Source organism: Gymnoscopelus microlampas, assembly GCF_963454915.1.
Source record: "Gymnoscopelus microlampas genome assembly, chromosome: 21".
Classification (NCBI taxonomy): Eukaryota; Metazoa; Chordata; class Actinopteri; order Myctophiformes; family Myctophidae; genus Gymnoscopelus; species Gymnoscopelus microlampas.
In genome coordinates, this window is record NC_139958.1 from 41,016,573 (window position 1) to 41,042,406 (window position 25,834).

At 40.2% G+C, this 25,834-nt stretch overlaps 2 protein-coding genes across 2 annotated transcripts in view; both read right to left on the bottom strand.

Annotated features, from left to right (window-relative positions):
- The window catches only part of LOC311038006 (uncharacterized protein), a gene marked incomplete at its 3' end in the record, with an annotated part of 148,681 nt that overhangs the window by 79,736 nt on the left and 43,111 nt on the right, over positions 1–25,834 (bottom strand). The window lies entirely within an intron of this gene.
- LOC311037292 (uncharacterized protein) lies at positions 10,674–25,517 on the bottom strand. The gene is made up of 3 exons (XM_084046414.1): positions 25,416–25,517; positions 19,999–21,612; positions 10,674–12,326 (listed from the first exon to the last, which is right to left on the bottom strand). The coding sequence occupies exons 2-3, from the start codon at positions 21,601–21,603 to the stop codon at positions 10,680–10,682; spliced, it is 3,252 nt and encodes a 1,083-aa protein (XP_083902540.1). The 5' UTR covers positions 21,604–21,612; positions 25,416–25,517; the 3' UTR covers positions 10,674–10,679.

The following is a 25,834-nucleotide window of genomic DNA, read 5'->3' on the forward strand; positions in this document are numbered from 1 at the left end:
CATTGATAAGTACAGCTAAATGAACCTCCAAGCTCACAATGAGGTTGGAGGTCAAAAGGGGGTGGAGCCTGGAGTCAGCAAAACCAGCTAACTCCACCCCCCTTTGCTGGACTGCTGGTTTAGCGGAAAGTTTGAGGATCCAATGGAGTTAGCTGGTTTTGTCAGAAGCACTTTGTAATACTTTTCATTTGTTCAATATTGTTTTAATCAACACACAGACGTAAAGGGTGTTCAATAGCACTGAGTTATGGAAAAAAATGCATGGAGTTACTGTAGCTGGTATCTGTCGGACAGCAACGATACGTACATAATTATTGTTAATAGGTCAACTTTTTTTCTACAATTATTGAAGCTGAAATTATGCAACTGATGTACTGCCTAGAGTCACCAATGATTAAAGTGCTCTCAGTTATAAAGATAATAACTACACTCAAATTTTCTCCAGATCCGTCAGTTTGTGAAACAAGTATTTGGTTCATTTCTTCCTAATAACCAGAAGTGGAGAAAAACTGCTCCTAATGTCACCAACGGAGAATGGATTAATTTCAGACAGCTATACATTTATCTCATCTCTTACTGTTGTATACACAGCAATAAAAATAAAAAAAGGAAGAGAGAATTGAGGACAGGGTTGACAGGTGAGTGGTGGGCAGACTGTTTATATAGAGTGAACTCAACTACCCCTCATGTGCACGGCTCAGTTTAATTCAACTGAAAGTAGTACATAGAGGATAGAGCTCATCTTAGGAAAGCCAGGGTGGCTGAAATGTATCCTGAGGCCGACTCAAAGTGCGATCACTGTGCCCAGACACAAGCACACCTCACACACATGTATTGGTCTTGCCCGCAGTTACAACGGTTCTGGTCACTTGTGTTTGACACACTATCGTAGGTTCTAGAAACTGCACTGCAACCCTGTCCATTGCTAGCTATATTTGGCACACAATCAAACCCTTTACAGAGAGAGATCATTGCTTGTGCACGTCTCTTGGCGAGAAGAAGAATAGGCTATTACTATCTTTGAAATCTCCAAAAACACCCTCTCACTCATGGCTTAATGATGTGATGTACTTCTTAAGCTTAGAAAAAAAAATCTCTCTCAGAGGAACCACTGAAGGCTTTTTTGAGGCATGGAGACCTGTCATTGAATATTTCAATAATCATACCTCTCCAGAAATAGAATGCTCTGTGTGCTTCAAGTGTAGCGGACAGTGGATTTCAGAGTCTCTCCCACTGGTGTATGACACAATGACAATGACCCATGATGTGACTCATGACCTTGTTTGTATTTTTGTATTTTTTTTTTTCTGTTACGTTGTTGTTGTTTTTCTTTGTTGTGCTGTTTACTCGTTGTTTTTGTTTAGGGGGGGACTGCATGTTGTCTTTTGGGTTGTTTTGTGATGTGTAAAAGAAGAAAAAAAGGGGGGTGACTTTACATGCAATGACTTTTGCTATATGCTATTTAATTGTACCCAATAAAAAAGTATATATATATATATATATATATATATAGTGTAATAATAATATAATAGTGTAAATGAAACTGAGTCAAACCATGTGAGAGTACCTCAGTCTATTTTAGGAGTGTTTATGTTCCTGTGAAGCTGTGTGTTGGTGCAGGTGGATGTGGTCTGTGGTTACAGAGAGTAGCTTACACCAGTGCTTCTTAAACTGTTTCATGTCAAGGACCCCTAAATTAATTTGTATTTGGCCACGGACCCCCATCTGAAAATATGTTGTGAGCCAGGGAGGGACCCCCATACCACATTTGCGGTGTCAAAAATATAAAAAATATTCAGTCATTTTTCTAAAGTTTTTTTTTTTTTTTTTTTTAAGTCGATATATGGTTAAATTGATTTTGATATATGAACACATTTTTGCTGGGGAAACCCACTTAAGGACCCCTGGGGGTCCCCGGACCCCACTATGAGAACCCCTGCATTAGACCACAGACCACCATAACTCTGAGAGTGTACAAATGGAACCAAATGGACCCATAAGGGTGCATTTGGCTCCATTTGTGCACTCTCAGTCAGAGTTACAGACCCATGAGGGTCCATTTGGTTCCTAACTATCAAATCATTTAGCTGGGGACCCCCTGGAACCCCCTCAAGGACCCCTGGGTGTCCCCGGACCCCACTTTGAGAAGCACCAGCTTACACTTCTCTGGGTTTATAGACGTTTTAGTATTAATGTCTGTCTAAAGGTTATTTTAAAAAAAAAGTGTTTACCTGAAAACTCATAAACCACAGGATGTTTTGACAGTCATCTCTGCTGTATTACATGTTGTTTCTATTTTCTTCTCTCTCTTCTTCAGTTAAGCAGAAAATGGTTCCCAGAAAGAGAAGGGTTTATCTTGTGATCTTCACACCTTGATAAGTGTGTTGGTTTATCTTCATCTTCATCATGGGGTTTGGCTGCAGGGTTGTTGTTTTAGGCCTTGGTGCTTTCATGTCATTTAAAATGAGCAGGTTGTAAATGAATGCAGCCGTCACTTAAACAGATCAAGGTTGGACCTATCAAAAACAAAATATTTTAGTGGGGACCCTGCTTCATCTCTCTCTCAGCTAAGGAGTCATTGGCCTGAAAAACATTGAAGACACCTGGTCTAAAAAAACGAAACAAAAAAACACATTATTGTTTGCCTACAATCACATTGGCCACAGTTACATGGACCATCATGTATTCATTCAGAATGAATTCATTCCGAATGAACTCATTCTGAATAGAGGAATCTGATCCACTCACCTGTTTACATGGGACCTGAATAAAAGTATTCCTCGTTTACATGACCAAAGCATTCATTCAGAATATAACTTTTGACATGCGCAAAGTGGTTCCCGCCTACGCCCGGGCATGGACCAGGGGCCACTACCCGGAGCAGAGCTTCCCCTGGTGGGCATGGGAGGAGGCAATAGCCCCCTTGTGCCTCCGCGGCGGAGGTCTATCGGTCGTAGGCAGGCCCGGAAGCAACGCACCAGGCAGCGTTGTATGCGGTGCAAGCCTGTGTTCCTTTGTCATCGCCGTTTTAATGCAAAAGTAGCAGATCTACAAGTTCAGACCAGTTTCTTTTTTTGTATTGGTACCAGACACGGTAAAACGTAGGCTAGCCTATAGTATTTGTCACATTTCTCATGTAGGTACCGTACGATGATGTCATCGCGCATTCGCACATGGTCATTATAATAATAAACTAGAAAAAGTGCTCCTCGGAGCACAACTCTCCGCCAGAAGACTTGTGTTGGTTCGAAGGTCGCGAAGGTCTGTATAAGTGTCCTATCCGTCCTGTCTATGTAAGTGTCCTATCCGTCCTGTCTGTGTAAGTGTCCTATCCGTCCTGTCTGTGTAAGTGTCCGATCCGTCCTGTCTGTATAAGTGTCCTATCCGTCCTGTCTGTATAAGTGTCCTATCCGTCCTGTCTGTACACTGTCCGTCCTGTCTGTGTAAGTGTCATATCCCTCTTGTCTATATAAATGTCCTATCTGTCCTATCTGCCAATTATGTATCAGCCATGCAGCCATGCAGCCTTCCCATGGTTCCCGTCTTACCTCATTTTGACAGTGTCGGAGACACTGTCAAAATGATGCCATGTATATATAGGCATCATGTCGTCACTAGCCAATCAGATCACAGTATTTCACGTGTCACGTGAGGCTTGACCAATCGGTGTGTCATGTTTAGAAAGTGAAAACGCAGTGATAACAATACTCTCCTGGCGGAGAGTAATAATAATAATACTTAAACACCGGACCGCTCATGGTCATTATAATGAGAGAGAGAGAGAGAGAGAGAGAGAGAGAGAGAGAGAGAGAGAGAGAGAGAGAGAGAGAGAGAGAGAGAGAGAGAGAGAAGGAGAGAGAGAGAGAGAGAGAGAGAAGGAGAGAGAGAGAGAGAGAGAGAGAGACTACAGTCTATGAAACAAGGCACGCTCATTTATGGCAAAAGTACAAAAGTATTGACATCAAAATATACTTAAGTAGAAAGTATAAGCTACTCATTATGCCGAGTGTCACGTTTTCTTGTATTATTATGAAAAAGCTTTGAAACATGCTGTAACTCATTCACTGTGACGAAAACCCTCTTTCTGCGCCGATAGCGCGCGGTGCGCACACGGGGTCTGTCCATAGAGGTATAGGGCGCGTTCGAAAATACAGCACTAAGCGCACTGGCCAATACAAACTAATAGGCGAGTGTGCTCCAGTGCGTAATTTCCGAACGCACCCTAATATAACGGGTCTGTCGCCCTAAAACACAATCGCCACCATGGAGCAGCCGTGGATGGCCCGCTCAAAAGGTGCGTGGGGCGGGGTGCTTTGGGACGACCGTTCCGGCTGCCCATGTAATGAATTGATGAAGTAAAACTCATCTGTTTTCGCTGCAGTTGCGCCCTAATAATGCTGTTTTCATTTATTTTTGTTCACGTATGCTATTAAAATAATGCAGCTATTGCAGTATTGGGCCTTAACATGCGATTAAAAATGTATATGTATTTGGCCCCTCATATATAAAATAAATAAAAATCATAAAATAAAATCTGATTTAAAATTGAAACTTGCATGCTGAACAATGCGTTTCTGCGTTTACGTGTGGACAGGGATTAAAAAAGAATAATCTTTGTCATGTGGCCAGGGATTCTTTTTAAAAACTGAGGACTAAAATACCTGTTTAGAAAAAGATCCATATAAGTGTAGCCTAGGCCAGCAATCCTCGGAGCGTCCGTTCTCCTGGACAAGTCTGGGCCATTACAGGCTTATTAAATGACGCTATTAGAATCATTAATTTTATCCCGCAGGAGCGAGCGCTTCTCAGCACCAACCGTGGCCGAATTAGAGATTTGATAGGTCATTTTTGGACACTTCTGACAGCCCTACTAAGCACGGACATGCGCAAAGGAATGCATGTATTCCAAACAGACAGGAGCGCGTGGAATAAAGTGTTTACATGGTCAATTCCGATTGATTTAACCCGATTCAAACGGTCTATACCACCCCTCCTATTCCGAATGAAAATGCATTCGGGTCAGACTGGAATGGAATATTCTATTCCAATTGGGGTGTTTACATGAGCAAATCTATTCGGAATGTATTCATCCATTCATTCATTCCGAATAGAAGTGTATTCATTCCGAATACAACTGTCCATGTAACAGCAGCCAATGTGACTGTCCCTCCAGCCAATGGGATGTAGGCTACACTACCTAAGTAGCCTATACCTAAGTTTACATGCAATTCATTTTGTTTTCAGTATTTGATCATACTTTAATTGGTTCGTCCTGATAATAATTCTAAAATATAACTAGTAATTATAATTAGGTGTTGACTGTCAATAGCTGCACCTTTGTTAAACAACTGATAGAGGTTCAACTTTTAAGTTTTCAAGGTTGTCATTCAAGGTTGTCATTTGTAACTGAAAAAGGTAAAGGCCAGCAAAGGAATACCAAAACGCTCGCCCCAAAACACAGTCGCCCCAGGGCAAATCCGGCGGTATTCACCTAGTATTCCTAAACGTAACCTCAGTAAACTATGCCTAAACCTAACCTTATTCCTAAACGTAACCCAAACCGTGCCAAAACCTAACCTTGTTCCTAAATGTAACCTCAGTCAAACTATGTCTAACCCTAAACATATTTCTAACCTTATCCTCAGTAAAACAAATACAAGAATATAAGAACCACTGGTCCGCAGAAAAAATTATGGCGAGCGTGTTTTGGGGTGAGTCCTCCGGTTAGCCAGCAAAGGGCTCAATTTAGAACTGTTGGTTCATTGACAATTCACCTGTATGATTATATTAGCATTTCACCATAACGTCAATAGGTGGCAGTATACACCAACTCATTTAGGATAAAAACTGCCCACATGCTCAGTGGTGGAAAGTAACTAAGTACATTTACCCAAGTACTGTACTTAAGAGGTGCTTTTACTTTACTTGATTATGAATTGTCTACTCCACTACATTTCAGAGGCAAACAATGTACTTTTTAGTCCACTACAATAATTTGAAGGATTTAGTTACACGTTACTTTGTAGATTTAGATGATTATTACAAAATAATCGCCGATATACAAGCACGCAAGTGAGTGTGGTGTGTGTATGCTCGTGCAAACATTTGTGCGTGTGTGCACATGTGCATGTGCACGTGAGTTTGTGTGTGTGTGTGTGTGTGTGTGTGTGTGTGTGTGTGTGTGTGTGTGTGTGTGTGTGTGTGTTTGTGTCTCTATCTGTCTGTCTGTCTGTGCGCACGCATTAGGCAATGCAATAAACTGGCCAGTCACAGTAAATAATAGGGGGTGTCTCTGTGTAACAAGGTCTCTGATTGGTCCTGAGGAATTGGTGATGTCACAACGTGACCTCTGTTAGCCCACACAGGTCAGAGGCCATTCATTGAGGTCAGGGGTCAAATGAAAGGATTATAAAAGGCTCCTGCTGCCTTACAGGTGCAGTACGTCATTTTAGTTATTATTAGTTAGTTATTATTATTATATTTTAAAGTGTTAAATAGCTCTATATTGTGATAGTAATGACTGCTATAGAGCAGTGTTTCCCAAACAATGGGTGGGAAGCCATTGTTGGGTCACGGATACATTTTTATGGGTCGCGAATATCCTTTAACGTAGGAAATTCCTACGTTAATAAGAAATTTTATGAATAAAAAAAGCGTTTAAAAAGTAGTGAAAATAGCAGATTGGCTATTTTCACTAGTTTGGGTCCCGGCAAGACATCAAATGTCTCTTTTGGGTCTCGAGCAAAAATGTTTGATTACCACTGATATTGTGTGACTTTGTTGATAAGAGTCTCCGTCTCTCCAGCTCTTTATTAAACAGAAAAGAGCTGGAGAGACAGGGAGACCCCTGTTACTGAACAAACACTCTATAACAATGATTACTATCACAAAATTGAGCTTTAACCTTTTACCAAACAAACGAGGGGGTTCCAGGGGATCCCCAGCTACATTTGTTGAGGACAGAACAAGAGTAAATGTATATGGTTTTGTCTACTAAGTTAATGAGGTCTGTCCCATACTCTCCCCTAGAAGTCCAAATAAATGTCTCTCATGGCCTTTTATAGTCTTCCAAGTCAAATGTAAAACACCTGGGTGAGGTTTCTGCTGCATTGGTGGACAAACATAAAGTATCACAGAGAAGAGAAGAAATCAACTCTTACATTCACAACTGAACTGAAATACATTCACTCTCGAATAGTTTCTGTCCAAGGCCCCAGAACTTCCTTTACTGTCATAATAATGAATGCATAACTATTTAATAGAAACCCGATCCCGACGGCCTTTGCTGCGTGTCACTCCCCATCCCTCTCTCCCAATTTCATGTCAAACTACTAAACTATCAATAAAGGCAGAAAAAAACAAAAATGGAAACCTTTATAAAATATAATAATAATAATAATAATAATAATAATAATAATAATAATAATAATCTCACTCTCTCACTGACTCCATACTGTCCACATGATTATACTGAGGTTGCTGGCCACCAGCTTGATGATAGAACATTTTATGATTGAGAAGAAGAAATTGCTGTAAATGGTCATGTATCTTTAATTCTAGTACAAAAGTTAATATAAATAACTGTCTTTGGCGTGCGGTGGTGCCCACAGACAGGCCATTCTGCCATGTTAAAGTGATCAAATCCCATTCCAAGATTTTGTCAAAACCTGGCAGCCCTCATACTGTACAGCAGAGGTTCCCAAACTGATTTGTATGGGATGTGAGTGAAGTTTTGTACGTTTGGATCCTGTGGAGACACCACATGTCTCTTGGGTCCCAAGGCTAAACGCTTTGAACTTCATGGAAACCTCAACCTGTCATTATTACCAAAGATTGGACTGGGGAAATTGAAGGCATATGAAAATGGAGGACCATCATGTTATGCAATTTAATGTAACTTTTATTCTCTGTTGATGAATAAGACTTATCTGCTGTGCTGTGTCTATCTGCAAATGTTGTATTAAATTGACAGTTTTGTAGAGCAGTGGTTCTCTCACATTTTCATGGGTCCATTTGGACACTCTCAGTTACTACCTAACCCTAACCCAGAGGGTCCCTGGACCTCACTTTGAGAACCACTACAATAATATGTATGCAATACAGTATACTAATATGTATGATTGAATTATGTGTTTATAAAAAATGTTAATGAAGAACAAAATATAACTTTTAATATATGAATCGTTAAAGGGATCCGTTTAGGAAACAGACCGTTAAGAGGGAATCGTCAAAGAACCGGAATGGTTAAAATGAAGGATCCAAACCCTGGTCACGGAACCCACAATTTACTATATGAATGTTCTACTTTGTTGTACAAGAGTGTCGCACAAAAGTAGCGGAACAAGTCACTAAGCTCATAACGCATCACATCACAACGTATTGTGAGCTTGTAGATCAGCTTTTTTCTTTATTTGGGAGGGAAAAAAATACGTTGAGAGTGGTTAAGTGTGTCTGTGTTTTATAAATATTTAACCGATGAAAAGTATTAACCACAGCTTGTGACTAAATAATAACTACATTGGAACACAGGCTTTTTTTCCATCTCCTGAAAAGTAACCCTTTTGGACGTATGAGGTTTCTACCCGACAGTGACGATATGTATTAGGACAGGGATTTTGTGCTCACAAAAACTGCCTGTCCATCTGGCTTATGGGATCTATACTACTGACTAGCCAATCACAATGCTCCTGTCCCTCCTGTTGACGAGATACACAATGGCAGAGTTTCCAAAAAAATCTACTGTACATCAAAATAATATAACATAAATATTGTCACGTCGGGTAGAGATCTTGTATGTCAAAATAGTGACAATAGCAGATCTACAACCTCACAACGCCTTGCACCGCTAGGCACTGTGAGCTTGTAGATCAGCTATTTTCACAACTTTTGTGTGACACTCTTGTATTATGAAGAAGGTCATTCATTTACAAAAGAAAAATCTAATTGTCTGCCCAACAGTGACAATAATAAATAAATATAAAATAAAACTACTGCACAACCAAATAATAAAATACCAGGTGCTGGACAGAAGAACAGGTGAAAGATAGAAATACAGTCTGCACACAGATAATCTCCCCAAGAACATTTATTGTAAATCCACCAAATAACAATATTGTATTGTCATTCTTTCAAACATCAAACTCTTCCTCACAAGCAAATCCCAAAATACAAAAGATTACAGCATAATTCCATATGTGACAACATACTGTACCCCAGAACCCCTGAATCAAAAGTCTTACAACAATATATACCCTAAAACAGACCTGAGTTGGAACTGTACTTGGTGCACTCTTTTTTCCCTCTACACAAAATCCCTTCACCAAAAATAGCAGATCTACAAGCTCACAACATGTCACATTGCGATGCGTTGTGAGCTTGTAGATCTGCTATTTCCGGTTTCCCCAGAATAGGGATGCTAGGGTTCAAGTGGTTAAAGTCTGCATTGAGAAAACAATTCAAGGAGTATACAGTCATATGAACATTATGTACAATAGCTGATTTATTTTAAAGAATCACATCGTCCCTCTTCATCATTGATAACATCATAGATAACTTCTGTACATAAAAGAGACAATAACATAACATAATCAATCTAATTAGTATCAGTAAGACTGACAATAAAATGACGTTTCATTCCTGGTAGATATCAATCTTGCACATTAATGAACAAAAATGTTGAGTTTGACTTGATCCTGAATGCCGTAAAATAAATCATTTAATCCACCCCATTTGGATGCTATCAATGCATTGAATGGGACATTATCACTTTTTATCAGACCATTGAATGGGCGAAGTAGGCGACATACTGACCTACCCACGACTTATTAGACCATTCATTGGTGACCGTGTTATCAAGACATACTGACCTACCGATGGAGATGACATAAAAAGTTCAGTTTCGGTTTTGGTTTCGGACCATGACGGAGGCACGCAGTCTCAAGCGAACTGGAACCACGCGAGGGACCACCCGAGCGAGCTAAAGCGAGCGAGTTGCCGTCCCGAACGTTGTGACGTTCGCTTGAGCCTACTCAGCGGTGTTGGAGTTTACCGATAGGCACAGAATTGTAAATCATGTTGTGGGGACTGCTCCGCCTCCGAGTGGGGCAGTAGCTCCTGATTACGCCCAATGAATGGTCTGTAAAAAAATCGGGGGTAGGTCAGTATATCGCCTACTCGCCCATTCAATGGTCTGATAAAACGTGATAGTCTCACATTCAATGCTTTAATCAAGTCCTTGTTTCAAGAATGAAACTTAGACAATTCTACAGTATCAAACACAAGAATATATTTTAAGCTAAATACCTAAAGTGGCACTATGTAACTTTTTTTAATGAATAATAAGTGTAATTGTATGATAGAGTATGTTAATATCATTTATACAATTGGGGTGGTTGTATTTTGTCTCCCTGCTCTTCTATTGAGACATTTATATCGTGTCAAAGGTCATGTCTCACCTAGACAAAGGTTCTGACACGAATTTTGACCCGATGGTCAAGATTCAATTTATCCCCTGAGCAAGCAGGCAGGCTCTATTAGCTCAATGGTAAAACAAAAAAATACCAGCACTTCTAGTTCTAAATGACAGTTGACTGACATAAACATGTGTATATCCCTCAATAGCCTACAGTACATACACGTTAAATGAAAACTATCCTTTTCATTTAAAGCTGAGGATTAGTCTAACCTGTGTGATTGACAGGAGAGATGATCAGAGGAGCAGAGTTTTTACCTTTGTTATCATTACATGGACTGAAGTATGGATAGAGTTTCTCACTGAAGGTGCAGCCAGTGAAAGAGTAGAGATGAACTCTGGCCTCCACATCATTAAAGGAGACCAGACCCTCCTCATAATCCACAAACACTCCAACCTTCTGGATCTCCTCTCTTACAGGGAGGAGGACACTAGGGCCAGCAAGAGCCTTGTACTTATTTCCATTCCTCAGGCATATAGTCCAATAACCATTGATGGGTCTCAGTGTGATTTTTCCCTTCCTGTTGATGGACTCTCTGACCACTCCTACATCCCAGTCAGTCTTCCCTTTAACCTGGACCTCATAGTAAAACCTTCCTGAGGAGAAGCTTTGTTTTCCTAAGACACAGCCAGCAAGAGAGAATCTCTCTGGGTTGTCTGGGAGATTATTCTTTACGTTTCCATGACTCACTTGTTTTCCATCCTCAGACAGGATGAGAGTGCAGTGTGCTGTATCAGGGTCCAGAGTTACATCCACTGCATATCGCTGGATCCTCCTCAGCTCATCACCCAGCTTCTTCATCTCTTGACTAAGTGTGTTCTCCAGCTGAGCCACAGCTGTCCTCACAGTCCCCATATATGACGACTGGGAGACATTGATCTTTGTCCAGTCCTCGATGGGTGGAGGGGTGTTGATGGATGTGTAGTTCTGAAGGAGGTGGAGGTGGTCTTCAGTGTGTGAGAGCTGCTTCAGCTCAGAGCTTCTCTTCTTTAACTCAGAGATTTCCTGTTGCAGCTCCTTGATGAAGCCTTCAGCCTGTTTCTCTGTTGTTTTCTGCTTCTCTTCAATCACATCAATGAGCTCAGCCTGGCTTCTCTCAATACAGCTGATCAGAGAAGTGAAGACCTGCACACTGTCTGCTATCTCTCTGTCTGCATCTTTCTTACTGATCTCTACTGAGTGTTGGACCTCCTGAATCTTCTGGTGTCTCTCCTGGACCATCTGCTGAACTTCAGCCTCTGTCTTTCCCAGCTCAGCCTTCTTTTCTTCATATGCCTCTTCCAGAGATACAATTTGGTGTAACTTGTGGTCCGACTCAGTGCAGAACTGACAAACACACATGAGGTCAGTCTTACAGAACAGCTCCAGAGGTCTGTCATGTTTCTTACACAAAATGTCTTCCAGGTTCTTTACAGGGTCGATTAGTTTGTGTCGTTTTAACCCTGTGAGTCTCTGATGAGGCTCCAGGTGAGTCTCACAGTAGGAGGTCAGACACACCAAGCAGGACTTCAGGGCTCGGAGTTTGGTCTCAGTACAGACGTCACAGGAGACTTCCTCTGGTTCAGAAGGTTCTTGGTTTGTGCTGGAAGTTTGTCTCAGCTGCTTTGACTTCCTGAACTGATCAACCATCTCAGAGAGGACTTTATTAACAGAGAATTCTGGTCTTGTATAGAAGGTTTTGTTACATAGTGGACACTGACACACATCCTTAGTGTCCCAGTAATGTGTGATGCAGGTGTTGCAGTAGTTGTGTCCACATGTAGTGCTGATTGGATCAGTGAACACATCCAGACAGATAGAACACAGGAACTGCTCATCAGACAGGAGACAGCTGGCAGACGCCATTTCTTCACACTGAGAATAAAAGTGAAACCAATTTTATTTTGGGTGCTACTTCTCACACCTATATAGTTATCTCTGCCAGGTCGGAGATTACAGTATGTTTTTACCCCTGTGCATTTGTCTGTCTGTTTGTCTGTGTTTCTTTGAGCAGCTAATCTCTGGCACCGCTGGACCGATCAACGTACTGGTCCTTCCCATTTCCGCCTTATACATTGTTTTCTTCAAAACAAATATTTTGCAAGTACCCCAACAGATTCTGTACAAAACCCATGCAAATTTGTACACATTATCTCTTGAGTCATGTGATCCAGGTAGTGGTGTGCGATATGATGATTATAAACCATGAACAATTCCAATATCTCCACAATCTGCCTTTTCAGAGAGATCGTATAGATTGCAATACAGCGAGCGCACATTCTATGAGTTGCAGTTCTATACCTTAATTTATACTTCTGTAGTACGGCGGTGTAATTCGCCAAAAAGAACAGATCTACAAGCTAACAACACGTCACGACTTGACGCGTTGTTAGCTTGTAGATCTGTTACTTTTGCTCATGCATGCTTCCGCCGGTCCCTCCCCCTTTTAGCAAGCTGCTCTTTGCAGCGCAGTAGCAAGCACTGGACAGACAGATAGACAGACAGACATAGGAGTTCCCTAAATAATTCGACATCAGTCTAAGGAACTGGTTTGGATATTCCAAAACGGACACGAGGCAAACTACAATTATTAGCAAAGTTTGCAACAACAATGTTGAAAGTTACTCGACGTTGCTGTTTAACCTAACACGGGTGAAAAAGCAAGGGGTGAAAGAATCACTTATTTGGTGAGGCTACAAAACGAGCAATTTACCAAAAGGTGGACGCCTTTTGCACGCATTGAGTTACGATAAGATTAATTTAATTTATTTTTTTTATTTTTTATAAAGAGATTTGTATTATGTGTATTTTGATAGCATGAATGTGCGGTATGTGTGTGGATATTTATATACTGTGTTACAGTGTAAGTGTGAGGATACATATTGTACATTCTTCTGTTCTTTGATGTTTGTATATTTCTCTTTTACTCCTGATTTTTATTTTATTTTATTAACTGTATGTCTTTTGTTTTGCTTTACTTTTCTTATTCTTTTGTTGTTGCTGTCTATGCATAATTGTGTTGTCTCTCTTGATGATAACAATAAAAACAATAAGTTGCAAAAAAAGAAAAAGCAAGGGGTCCCCCCATAATGACTGCAACAGAACAGCTGTTGCACACAGCCTAACAGCATTTGAGAATGCAAGTAAGCGTTGGAAAAAGGCAAGATGCGTTTGTATGGTAAATAAAACCGTTGAAAATCAGGGTTTCATGAGTCTGCTCAAAATAGTTCATCAGCAGTAGTCCTAAAGTTACAATACTCGCTCGCAAAAGGCCATCCACAGCAGCTGATAGAACAGCAGTATAGAAAAAAATAAATGATAAATATTTGTTTTATTTTATCTAATCTATCTACATGTGTCTGTCTGTGAACATAATATATCTTATTATTATTCACCAACATGAAAAAGGAATCGTGATGAGATCATGGATAGTGATTCTAGCGGTGTATCAGAATCTTTCAGATTCCATTTCAATTTACTTCTATTTTCACTTTAAATCAGTCTCATGGTGCTTTGCGTTTTGGCATATTATTCTTGAATAGAAGGTCATACAATATATTTTTTTCCCTCTGAAATTCCTTGGCATTTTGCCCAAAACAGGTCCCTCCCGCAAACTTTGAAAGCCAATTGTACCCAATGGGGAAATAATCTGAAATATCTGACAGATACCTCGTGATCACGACCACAGAGATTATGTTTACTGATTTGCGTGACTATTCGAGAAAATATGTAGGAGTAGTAAAAAAAAAAAAAAAAAAAGTGTTTTGAAGAAAACGCTAAAAGTCTTGTCAGACTGAAATGGATGTGGCCTATGCATGCAAAGTTGCCCTAATTTGGAGCAGAGGTTCTTCCTTACTGGGAGTGTGTGCGTGTCAAGTATCACACGGTCCCTGAGATTAGCTGCTGTCATATACACACAGTTCTTCAGCCATCCGGTCTGGTGGAGACTTTGATGTTGTTGACACAAAATTATTATGTTTTTTTTTTACCAAAGATTGGACTGGGCAATAGATTATTAAAATAGAGTAAGATCATGTCTTTCATATTACTGTTATTCTCTGTTAATGAATAACTAGACGATACCCAGGGATGTGAGCACTCAAAGTATTTGCAGACTATGTGCTGTGTTCACAGTATATCAGGCATCAAAATGAACCTTTTTACTTGGTAGCACTGGTGCTCCCATTTAAAAAATGCAGGAGCAGCAGAAGAAAATTAGGAGCAGCCAAAACAATTATAAGGAGCAGCAATATGTAATTGTTTTTATTGATACAATTAATCTAACATAATATCATATGGTGAAAGTAGCCTTAAAAACGCATGGTAGGCCACCGCTGGGGCTTATGGGTCAAATGTCAAGTCCTGACTGTCTGTCCCTCTTCCATCCATCACTGAGACTGAGACATCTCCAGAGGACATCTACTGATCACACCTGCAGCTGTGTTTCTTGTTCACCCTCATAGCCTATAATATCAGTCGAATTTCTAAGTCATGAAATAATTCCAATGTAAATATAACATGGAATATGAGGGTATGTCATTCAATTGGCCATATTGCAGATATTAGCCTATCAATTCACTTATAATGTGCGCATTGATCAGGTTTTTCTTCTGTTGTCATATACATTTCTCATTAGGGTACACATTGATTATTAATATTGACATTTTCAAATCGTATTTGCCAAATCATAACAGTTAGGTGTTCCTATATGACTGGATCTCTACCTCGCGCGCGCGCGCGCACACACACACACACACACACACACACACACACACACACACACACACACACACACACACACACACACACACACACACACACACACACACACACACACACACACACACACACACACACACACACACACACACACACACACACACACACAATGTGCCAAATTGGCACATGAAGTATGTGTGTACTTTGACCATTGGCACTGCCATGTGCAACTTTAGTTCAGATCTATCTAGCCATGGTTCACGTGACGCTCATCTGTCACAAGCGTAATGGCGCTACTTGTTCCTGTTTTTTGTAAATCTTACATTTACAATCAGTACATGTACATAAACGTTCAGATTTCAAATATAAAGTGCTTACCCCAAGGCCACGGATGTTACAAGTTAAAACGCCATGGTCTAAGTACCCGTCTCGTCCGTATTGTTCAATAAAAAGCATTTTAATCTGATCAGCGGCCATTTTCTATTTTAATAATAGTGGATCTGAGTGCAATACACCTCCCAACCGATAGGGGCGCGTGGTTGAAAGCATATGGAGAACATTCGGAAAGAATGGCCACCAATCGGATTAAAATGCTTTGTATTGAACAATACAGAAGATACGGGTACTTAGACCCAGGCGTTTTAACTTGATACATCCGTGGCTTTGAGATAAGCACTTTATATTTGAAATCTGAACGTTTATGTAGATGTACGGGTTGTATATGTAAAATGTTCAAAAACCAGGAATAAGCAGCGCCATGACAGTCATGTTTCAGGGCTAGTTCAGATCAATTGTTCAACACATTGAGGGAGACAAATCAGGATTAGACTGACTACCAGACCGACGTTTCCTTGTTAGTATAAATCATATGCTGTACTTACCAGTGTTTAAGTTGTCAGTGTGTAAAACGTCGTGTTGAAAGGTTTAGTAGAGAGCGTGTCCGACAGCGCAGCGCTCCGACGTTTCCAATACTAAACCCGAACCAAACCCGCACCCTAACCCTAACCGCACGCGGATGCCACATAGTCGGAGAAAAGGTCTGTCGGATTAACGCATGCCTCCCGTTGCGGACACCAAACCCTGGCAGTGTTTACTTTCGTTTCACTAGGTTTCGGACCGTCACTGAGGAACTCCTCCTTGTGCTTTGGCTGTTAACCCTTTACTACCCTGGTGGAAGAACACTTAACCACTTGAACCCCAGCATCTACATTCTGGGGGGAACATTATCCTACAATAGCCGATCTACAAGCTCACAATAGGCTCTATGCACAGCAGCCATATTGGAAAGACATTGGGCCTCTTCTTACTTCCTTCACAGGTGTAACCAATGATACTAATGAAGGCTCTGTCCCATTCTGGTCAGGGTGCTGATATTGTGCATGTTGGTTCACTAGAAACATAGACTAGAACCACTCCATTTTGGTTCCCAAATGGCCCCTTATGGTGGGTTTGTAACTCTGAGAGTAAGGGTCCATTTGGTTCCATTTGTACACTCTCAGTCTCAGAGTTAAGGGGGTCCTTGAAAATAAGACAACCACTATGCCACACTAAATGGAACAGAGCCTTAATTAGTATCATTGAACACACAGGTTTAGTGTAGATGGAAAAAAGAGGTCAAAGTACAGACTCAACTCAGTTCCAGTTTACTGAGTGTAGAAGTAGGCCTAAAATGAGCAATAATACCTCAATTTGAAAAGACTTACTGTAGGCCTACTACTGTTACAAGTAAAAGACCTGTATGTACAAAGTACAAAAGTATTGGCATCAAAATATACTTGTTCTACAAGCTCACACAACGCATCATGAATTGATGTTGCAAGCTTGTAGATGTTCAAATAGCCAAGTGTAAAATATGGCTTAAGTGGTTAATGCATGTTTTGTATTAATAATCTAAATCTGTAAAGTGACTTAAGCTGTCAAATGATTGCAGTGGAGTAAAAAGTTCAATTTGCCTTGTTGTTTTTTTTGCCTGTGATGTATGTGAGTAGAAGTGTAGATATTCTGTCTCTTGACATGTTTAGTAATGAATTTCCATCCACTTTTTACAACTGTAAACTGTGATGTGACAATAACGTTTATTATGAAATAAATGGGGCTAAGGATAGACCTCTGAGGACCCCTGGTGGTCAATGAAGGCCATCGTCTGTCAAAGTGTGAGGCAGATGGTTTAAAACCCAAGTGTTAGAAAGAAATTCCAAGTACTAATACACAGGGACAGTGGTCAGCACCATGCTGGCTTGTGATGGACATTTTAGTAAAAAAAATAATCTGTGGACATACTGACCTGATAATAATATTACCAGAAACACACAAAGAGCTAGCCTATATGTATACTACAGTGGTTCTCATAGTGGGTCGAGGGACCCTCAGGGTTGTATTTGCTTCATGTGCAACATCTGCACATTTAAGGACGTTTAAGACATTTTTTAATACCTCTAAAATGAAAATACATAAATAAGACCTAAAGTTACTGCATCAAAAGTAATCAACACACTATACAAATGGTCAAACACTGGCCAAATATTACCTAAGAAAGAGGCAAAAAGTGTGAAAATAGCCCATCTATATGCTCACAGCTCCTCATACTGGGTTGTGAGCATGTAGATTGGCTATTTTCACAATATTTATCTGTGAAACCTTGTCAAATAAAATGGAATACCTGAACTCCTACAATTCCAAGTGCTGAATTAAATCAGTGTCATAGTTCATATGCTGAAGAAAACCTGGACTAATTGGCCTGAAAAACATTGAAGCGTGTTTGGTGTTAAAAAGTCAGCTGTAAAACGTTTTTACTTCATGGAAACCTGCCATTAATACCAAATATTGGACAGGGGAAATTCAAAGAATATGAAAATGGAGGACCATCGTGTTATGCAATTTAATGTAACTTTTACTCTCTGTTGATGAATAATAAATAATGTTGCTGTGCTCACCTGTCTATACGTTCTCAGTATCTCAAATGTTGTATTAAATGATTGAATGTTTTGTAGAGCAGTGGTTCTCTCACATTCTCATGTCACGGATAGAAGGGTTGAGATAAGGAACCAGAGGAACCAAATCCAACATAGTGGAATCAGAATCGCTTTCATCACATTTGGAACCGTTTCTGGAACCAGTTTCATCACACTGTCAGAGCTGGTATGTGGACTTCACGTCTGCTATACAATTACAATACCAGTGGTTCACAAACTTTTACATTTCAAGGGTACATTAATTTGGTTCCATTTGTACACTCTCAGTTACACATCTTAACCCATAGGGTCCCTGGACCTCAGTTTGAGAACCACTACAATAATGTATGCAATACAATACCGTATGTATGATTAAATTTGTGTTTACTAAAAATGTTAATGAAGGCCAAAATTATTCTTTTTAATATAGGAATCTTTAAAGGGATCCATTTAGGAATCAGACCATTAAGAGGGAATCGTTAAAGAACCGGAATGGTTAAAACAAGGATCCCACCCTAGTCACGGAACCCAAAATGTATATTAATGTCCTACTTTGTTGTACAATAGTGTAGCACAAAAGTAGCGAAAAAAGCCACTAAGCTCATAACACATGGCATCACAACGCATTGTGAGCTTGTAGATCAGCTTTTTTCTTTATTTGGGAAAACAAAATGTAAATTGAGAGTGCATAAGTGCGTCTGTGTTTTACAAATATTGCACCAATGAAAATAATTGAACAATAACTTGTGACTATATAATATCTACATTGGAACACAGGTTCTTTTTCGCCCATCTCCTGAAAAGTAACACTTTTGGACATACACGGTTTCTACCTGACAGTGACGATATGTATTTTAGGACCCCACTTATGTTGTGCTCACAAAAACTGCCTGTCCATCTGGTTTATGGGATCTATACTACTGACTAGCCAATCACAATGTTCATGTCCCTCCGGCTGATGGGATGCATGATGGCAGAGTTTACAAACAAAATGTACTATTTATTGATACAATATCAATATTGCTGTGCATTGTGAGGCATTGTGTGTTTGTAGATCTGCTATTTTCACTACTTTAGTGTGGACACCCTTGTGTGATGAAGTAGGGCATTCATTTATGAACAAACAAACAAGAGATACAAGGTTTCTGCCCGACAGTGACGATATAATAAATAAATAATAACTAAAACATGTACTGCACATCCAAACAATAAAATACCAGGTGCTGGACAGAAGAACAGATGAAAGACAGAAACAATTGTCTGCACACTGAACATTTATTGTAAATCCACCAAATAACAATATTGTATGTGTCATTGTTTCAAAGTCAAACATCAAACTCTTCCTCACTAGCAAATCCCAGACATGCAAAAAAATCCACATAAGATGAACACTACAATATATACATTCAACATACTGTACCCCAAAATCCTCAAATCACAAGTCTTAACAACTTATACCTTCTATACTTAAAATAGACCTGAGTTGGCACTGCACTTGGTGTGCTCTTTTTTCCCTCTACACCAAATCTCTTCACAGAAAATAACTAATCTACCGTTGTGAGCTTGTAGATCTGCTATTTTTGGTGAATGTTCCCCAAGTGGTTAATGTCTGCTTTGAGAAAACAATTCAAGGAGTACAGAGTCATATGAACATCATGTACAATAGCTGATTTAGTTTGTTCTGATAACATCATAAATAACTACTGTACACAAAAGAGACAACAGATATATTGTAATACATGTGATAAGGACAACAATTCAATGGATTGATTTGCAATGACAGTTGACTGACCTGTATGAAATCCATACACATGCTTTAAATGAAAACTAACCTTTCCTTTGCTGAGGATTAGTTTAATCTAATCTGTGTGATTGACAGGAGAGATGATCAGAGGATCAGAGTAATATGGACAGAAGTATGGATAGAGTTTCTCAGTGAAGGTGCAGCCAGTGAAAGAGTAGAGATGAACTCTGGTCTCCACATCATAAAAGGAGACTAGACCCTCCTCATAATCCACAAACACTCCCACTTTCTGGACCTCCTCTCTTATAGGGAGGAGGAGAGGAGGGCCAGCCAGAGCCTTGTACTCTTTTCCATTCTTCAACACTATAGACCAGTAACCATTGTACGGGGTCGGTGTGATCTGTCCCTTCCTGATGATGGACTCTCTGGCCACTCCTAAACCCCAGTCAGTCTTCCCTTTAACCTGAACCTCATAGTAAAACCTTCCTGAGGAGAAGCTTTGTTTTCCTAAGACACAGGCACATGAAGAGAATCTCTCTTTGTTGTCTGGGAGATTCTTCTTTATGTTTCCATGACTCACTTGTGTTTCATCCTCAGAAAGGATGAGTTTGCGGTGCGCTGTATCAGGGTCCAGAGTTACATCCACTGCATATTGCTGGATCCTCCTCAGCTCATCATCGCACAGCTTCTTCATCTCTTGACTGAGTGTCTTCTCCAGCTGAGCCACAGCTGTCCTCACAGTCCCCACATATGAAGACTGATGGACATTGACCTTTGTCCAGTCCTTGGTGGGTGGAGGGGTGTTGATGGATGTGAAGTTCTGGAGGAGGTGGAGGTGGTCTTCAGTGTGTGAGAGCTGCTTCAGCTCAGAGCTTCTCTTCTTTAACTCACTGATTTCCAGTTGCAGCTCCTTGATGAAGCCTTCAGCCTGTTTCTCTGTTGTTTTCTGCTTCTCTTCAATCACATCAATGAGCTCGGCCTGGCTTCTCTCAATACAGCTGATCAGAGAAGTGAAGACCTGCACACTGTCTGCTATCTCTCTGTCTGCATCTTTCTTACTGATCTCTACTGAGTGTTGGACCCCCTGAATCTTCACATGTCTCTCCTGGATCATCTGCTGAACTTCAGCCTCTGTCTTTCCCAGCTCAGCCTTCTTTCCTTCATATGCCTCTTCCAGAGATACAATTTGATGTAACTTGTGGTCTGACTCAGTGCAGAACTGACAAACACACATGAGGTCAGTCTTACAGAACAGCTCCAGAGGTCTGTCATGTTTCTTACACAGAATGTCTTCCAGGTTCTTCACAGGGTCTATTAATTTGTGTCGTTTTAACCCTGTGCGTCTCTGATGAGGCTCCAGGTGAGTCTCACAGTAGGAGGTCAGACACACCAAGCAGGACTTCAGGGCTTTCAGTTTGGTCTCAGTACAGACGTCACAGGAGACTTCATCTGGTTCAGCAGGTTCTGGGTTTGTGTTGGAAGTTTGTCTCCGCTGCTTTGACTTCCTGAACTGATCAACCATCTCAGAGAGGACTTTATTAACAGAGAATTCTTGTCTTGTACAGAAGGTTTTGTTACATAGTGGACACTGACACACATCCTTAGTGTCCCAGTAATGTGTGATACAGGTGTTGCAGTAGTTGTGTCCACATGGAGTGGTGATTGGATCAGTGAACACATCCAGACAGATAGAACACAGGAAATGCTCATCAGACAGGAGACAGCTGGCAGACGCCATTTCTACACACTGAGAATAAAAGTGAAACAAATGTTATTTTGAGTGCTACTTCTCACGCAGTTATCTCTACGAGTCAGAGAATGTGTTTTTACCCCTGTCCATTTGTCTGTCTGTGTGTCTGAGTTTCTTTGAGCAGCTAATCTCTGGCACCGCTGGACCGATCAACGTACTGGTCCTTCCCATTTCCGCCTTATACATTCTGTGTTTTCACAGAAAAGATGTTTTGCTACTACTACCCCCACATATTCTGTACAAAACCCATGCAAATTGGTACACATTATCTCTTGAATTATGTGCTCCAGGTAGTGGTGTGCGATATGATGATTATAAACCATTCCAATATCTCCACAATCTGCCTTTTCAGAGAGATCAAATAGTTTGCAATACAGCGAGTGCACATTCTATGAGTTTCAGTTCTATACATTACTTTATACTTCTGTAGTACGGTGGTGTAATTCGCCAAAAAGAACAGATCTACAAGCTAACAATGCGTCACGACTTGACACGAGGCAAACTACGATTATTTGCAAAGTTTGCAACAACAATGTTGAACGTCACTCGACGTTGCTGTTTAACCTAACACGGGTGAAAAAGCAAGGGGTCTCCCCATAATGACTGCAACAGAACAGCTGTTGCACACAGCCTAACAGCATTTGAGAATGCAAGTAAGCGTTGGAAAGAGGCAAGATGCGTTTGTATGGTAAAGAAAAAAAGAAAAAAAAGAAAATTAGGGTTTCATGAGTCTGCTCAAAATAGTTCATCAGCAGTAGTCCTAAAGTAACAATACTAGCTCGCAATTTTTTTTCCAACAAGGCCATCCACAGCAGCTGATAGAACAGCAGTATAGAAACAAATAAATGATAAATCTTTTTTTAATTTTATCTAATCTATCTACATGTCACATGTGTCTGTCTGTGAACATCATCATAGGTCTTATTATTATTCATAATAAAATACTAATCCTAAAAACCAACATGAAAAAGGAATCGTGATGACATCATGGATGGTGATTCTACAGTAGCTGAAAAAAACATTGTGATATGTGTAGCAGATCTTAAACCACCAAAATCAAAAAACAAGGTAGGAAAAAGCTCATTCCAATACACAGGGGCGGAGGAGTGGAATAAAATCCCACACGAAATAAAATTTGCACAGTCACTAAACAGTTTTAAAAAGACGTTGAAACATTGGCTGATGGGCAAGTTAATTTAGAGTCAGGGACCCTGTTGGTCAGCATTGGTCTTTTGTGGTTTGTTGTATGACTGGTATTGGATGTGATAAATGTAATGTTCTATTTATTTATTTATTTTATTGGTTATTGAAGAATGTCTATGTTGTTGAGTGCTTGTTGCAATGATTTTATTTTAGTTAAGGTAAAATGACAAATGTGTTGATAGTTAGAAAACATGATGTAATCACTTATGTGGGACCTCAACAGAAATAAGTCCTTGGACTTTTTGTGATATCCTGATATATATACTGTACTGTAATTTGTACCAGAAATTATCGAATAAAATCAAATCAAATCAAATCATATTTTTGCCATATCGCCCACCCCTAGATCCAGGTGTATTAGAATCTTTCAGATTCCATTTCGATTGACTTCTGTTTTGCGGGAGGAGCCCATTTAGCACAAAATGCTAAATGATGAACGCAGCGTCCGAATGTCGTGAAACTTTACACACACACTCCCAGTACGCCAAGGAAGGTCATACATTATATTTTTTTCCTCTGGATTCCTTGGCATTTTGCCCAAAACAGGCCCCTCCCGCAAACTTTGAAAGCGAATTGTAGCCAATGGGGAAATAATCTGAAATATCTGACAGATACCTCGTGATCACGACCACAGAGATTATGTTTACTGATTTGCGTGACTATTCGAGAAAATATGTAGGAGTAGTAACAAAAAGTGTGTTTTGAAGAAAGCGCTAAAAGTCTTGTCAGACTGAAATGGATGTGGCCTACAGTATGCAAAGTTGCCCTAATTTGGAGCAGAGGTTCTTCCTTACTGGGAGTGTGCGTGTCAAGTATCACACGGAGTGGTCACACGGTCCCTGAGATTAGCTGCTCACACACACACACACACACACACACACAGTTCTTCAGCCATCCGGTCTGGTGGAGACTTTAATGTTGTTGACACAAAATTATTATGAACCTCAAGGAACCTTGTTTTTTCACCAAAGATTGGACTGGGGAATTGAATTGAAAATAGAGTAAGATCATGTCTTTAATATAACCGTTATTCTCTGTTATTGAATAACTAATCCATACCCAGGGATGTGAGCACTCTAAAGTGCAGACTATGTGCTGTGTACACAGTATATCAGGGATCAAAATTAACTTTTTTACTTGGTAGCACTGGTGCTCCCATTTAAAAAATGCAGGAGCAGCAGAAGAAATTTAGCAGCAGCCCAAAAAATTATAAGGAGCAGCAATATGTAATTGTTTTTATTAATACAATTAATATAACATAATATCATATGGTGAAAGTAGCCTTAAAGACTTATGGTAGGCCACCACTGGGGCTTATGGGTCAAATGTCGTGTCCTGACTGTCTGTCCCTCTTCCATCCATCACTGAGACCGAGACATCTCCAGAGGACATGATACTGATCACACCTGCAGCTGTGTTTGTGTTTCTTGTTCACCCTCATAGCCTATTTGGATAATATAAGTCGATTTTCTAAGTCATAACATAATTCCAATGTAAATATAACATGGCATGGGGGGTATGTCATTCGATTGGCCATATTGCATATTAGCCTATCAATTCACTTCTAATGTGCGCATTTATCAGGTTTTTCTTCTGTTGTCATATACATTCCTCATTAAGGTACACATTGATTATTAATATTGACAGTTTCAAATCGTACTTGCCAAATCAAATCATAACAGCCATATGTGTTCCTATGACTGGATCTCTACCTAGCACACACGCACACACACACACACGCACACGCACACACGCACACACACACACACACACACGCACACACACACACACACACACACACACACACACACACACACACACACACACACACACGGCTAATGGTCAAAGTCCATGTGCAACTTTAGTCCACACACACACACACACACACACACACACACACACACACACACACACATGGTCAAAGTCCATGTGCAACTTTAGTCCAGATCTAGCCAAGGTTCACGTGACACTCGTCTGTCACAAGCGTAATGGCGATCATTAATGTTATTAATATATGAACTATATGAATGTACGCAATCAGTACATGTACATAAACGTTCAGATTTCAAATATAAAGTGCTTACCCCAAAGCCATGGATGTTACAAGTTAAAACGCCGGGCTCTAAGTACCCGTATCTTCCGCACTGTTCAATAAAAAGCATTTTAATCTGATCGGCGGCCATTTTCTATTTTAATAATAGTGGATCTGAGTGCAATACACCTCCCAACCGATAGGGGCGTAGTTGAAAGCATATGGAGAAAATTCGGAACAAATGGCCACCAATCGGATTAAAATGCTTTTTATTTAACAATACGGAAGATACGGGTACTTAGACCCAGGCACTTTAACTTGATACATCCGTGGCTTTGAGGTCATTACTTTATATTTGAAATCTGAACGTGTATGTAGATGTAAGGGTTGTAGATGTAAGACGTTAAAAAACTAGGAACAAGCAGCGCCATGACTGTCATGATATGACAGTGCATGTTTCAGGGCTAGTTCAGATCAATTGTTCAACACATTGAGGGAGAAAAATCAGGATTAGACTGACTGCCAGACCGACGTTCCCTTATTAGTATACATGTGCTGTACTCACCAGTGTTTAAGTTGTCAGTATTTGTGTAAAACGTCGTGTTGAAAGGTTTAGTAGAGAGCGTGTTACAGACACCAAACTTGTCAGTGTTTACTTTCGTTTCACTAGGTTTCGGACGGTCACTGAGGAACTCCTCCTTGTGCTGTAGCTGTTAACCCTTTACTACCCTGGTGCAAGAACACTTAACAACTTGAACCCCAGCATCTACTTTCTGGGGGGAACATTATCCTACAATAGCCGATCTACAAGCTCACAATATTGTGTGAGCTTGTAGATCGGCAATTATTGGTGAAGAGGTTTAGTGTAGATGGAAAAAAGAGGTCAAAGTACAGACTCAACGCAGTTCCAGTTTACTGAGTGTAGAAGTAGGCCTAAAATGAGCAATAATACCTCAATTTGACTCTTATTGTACTACTGTTACA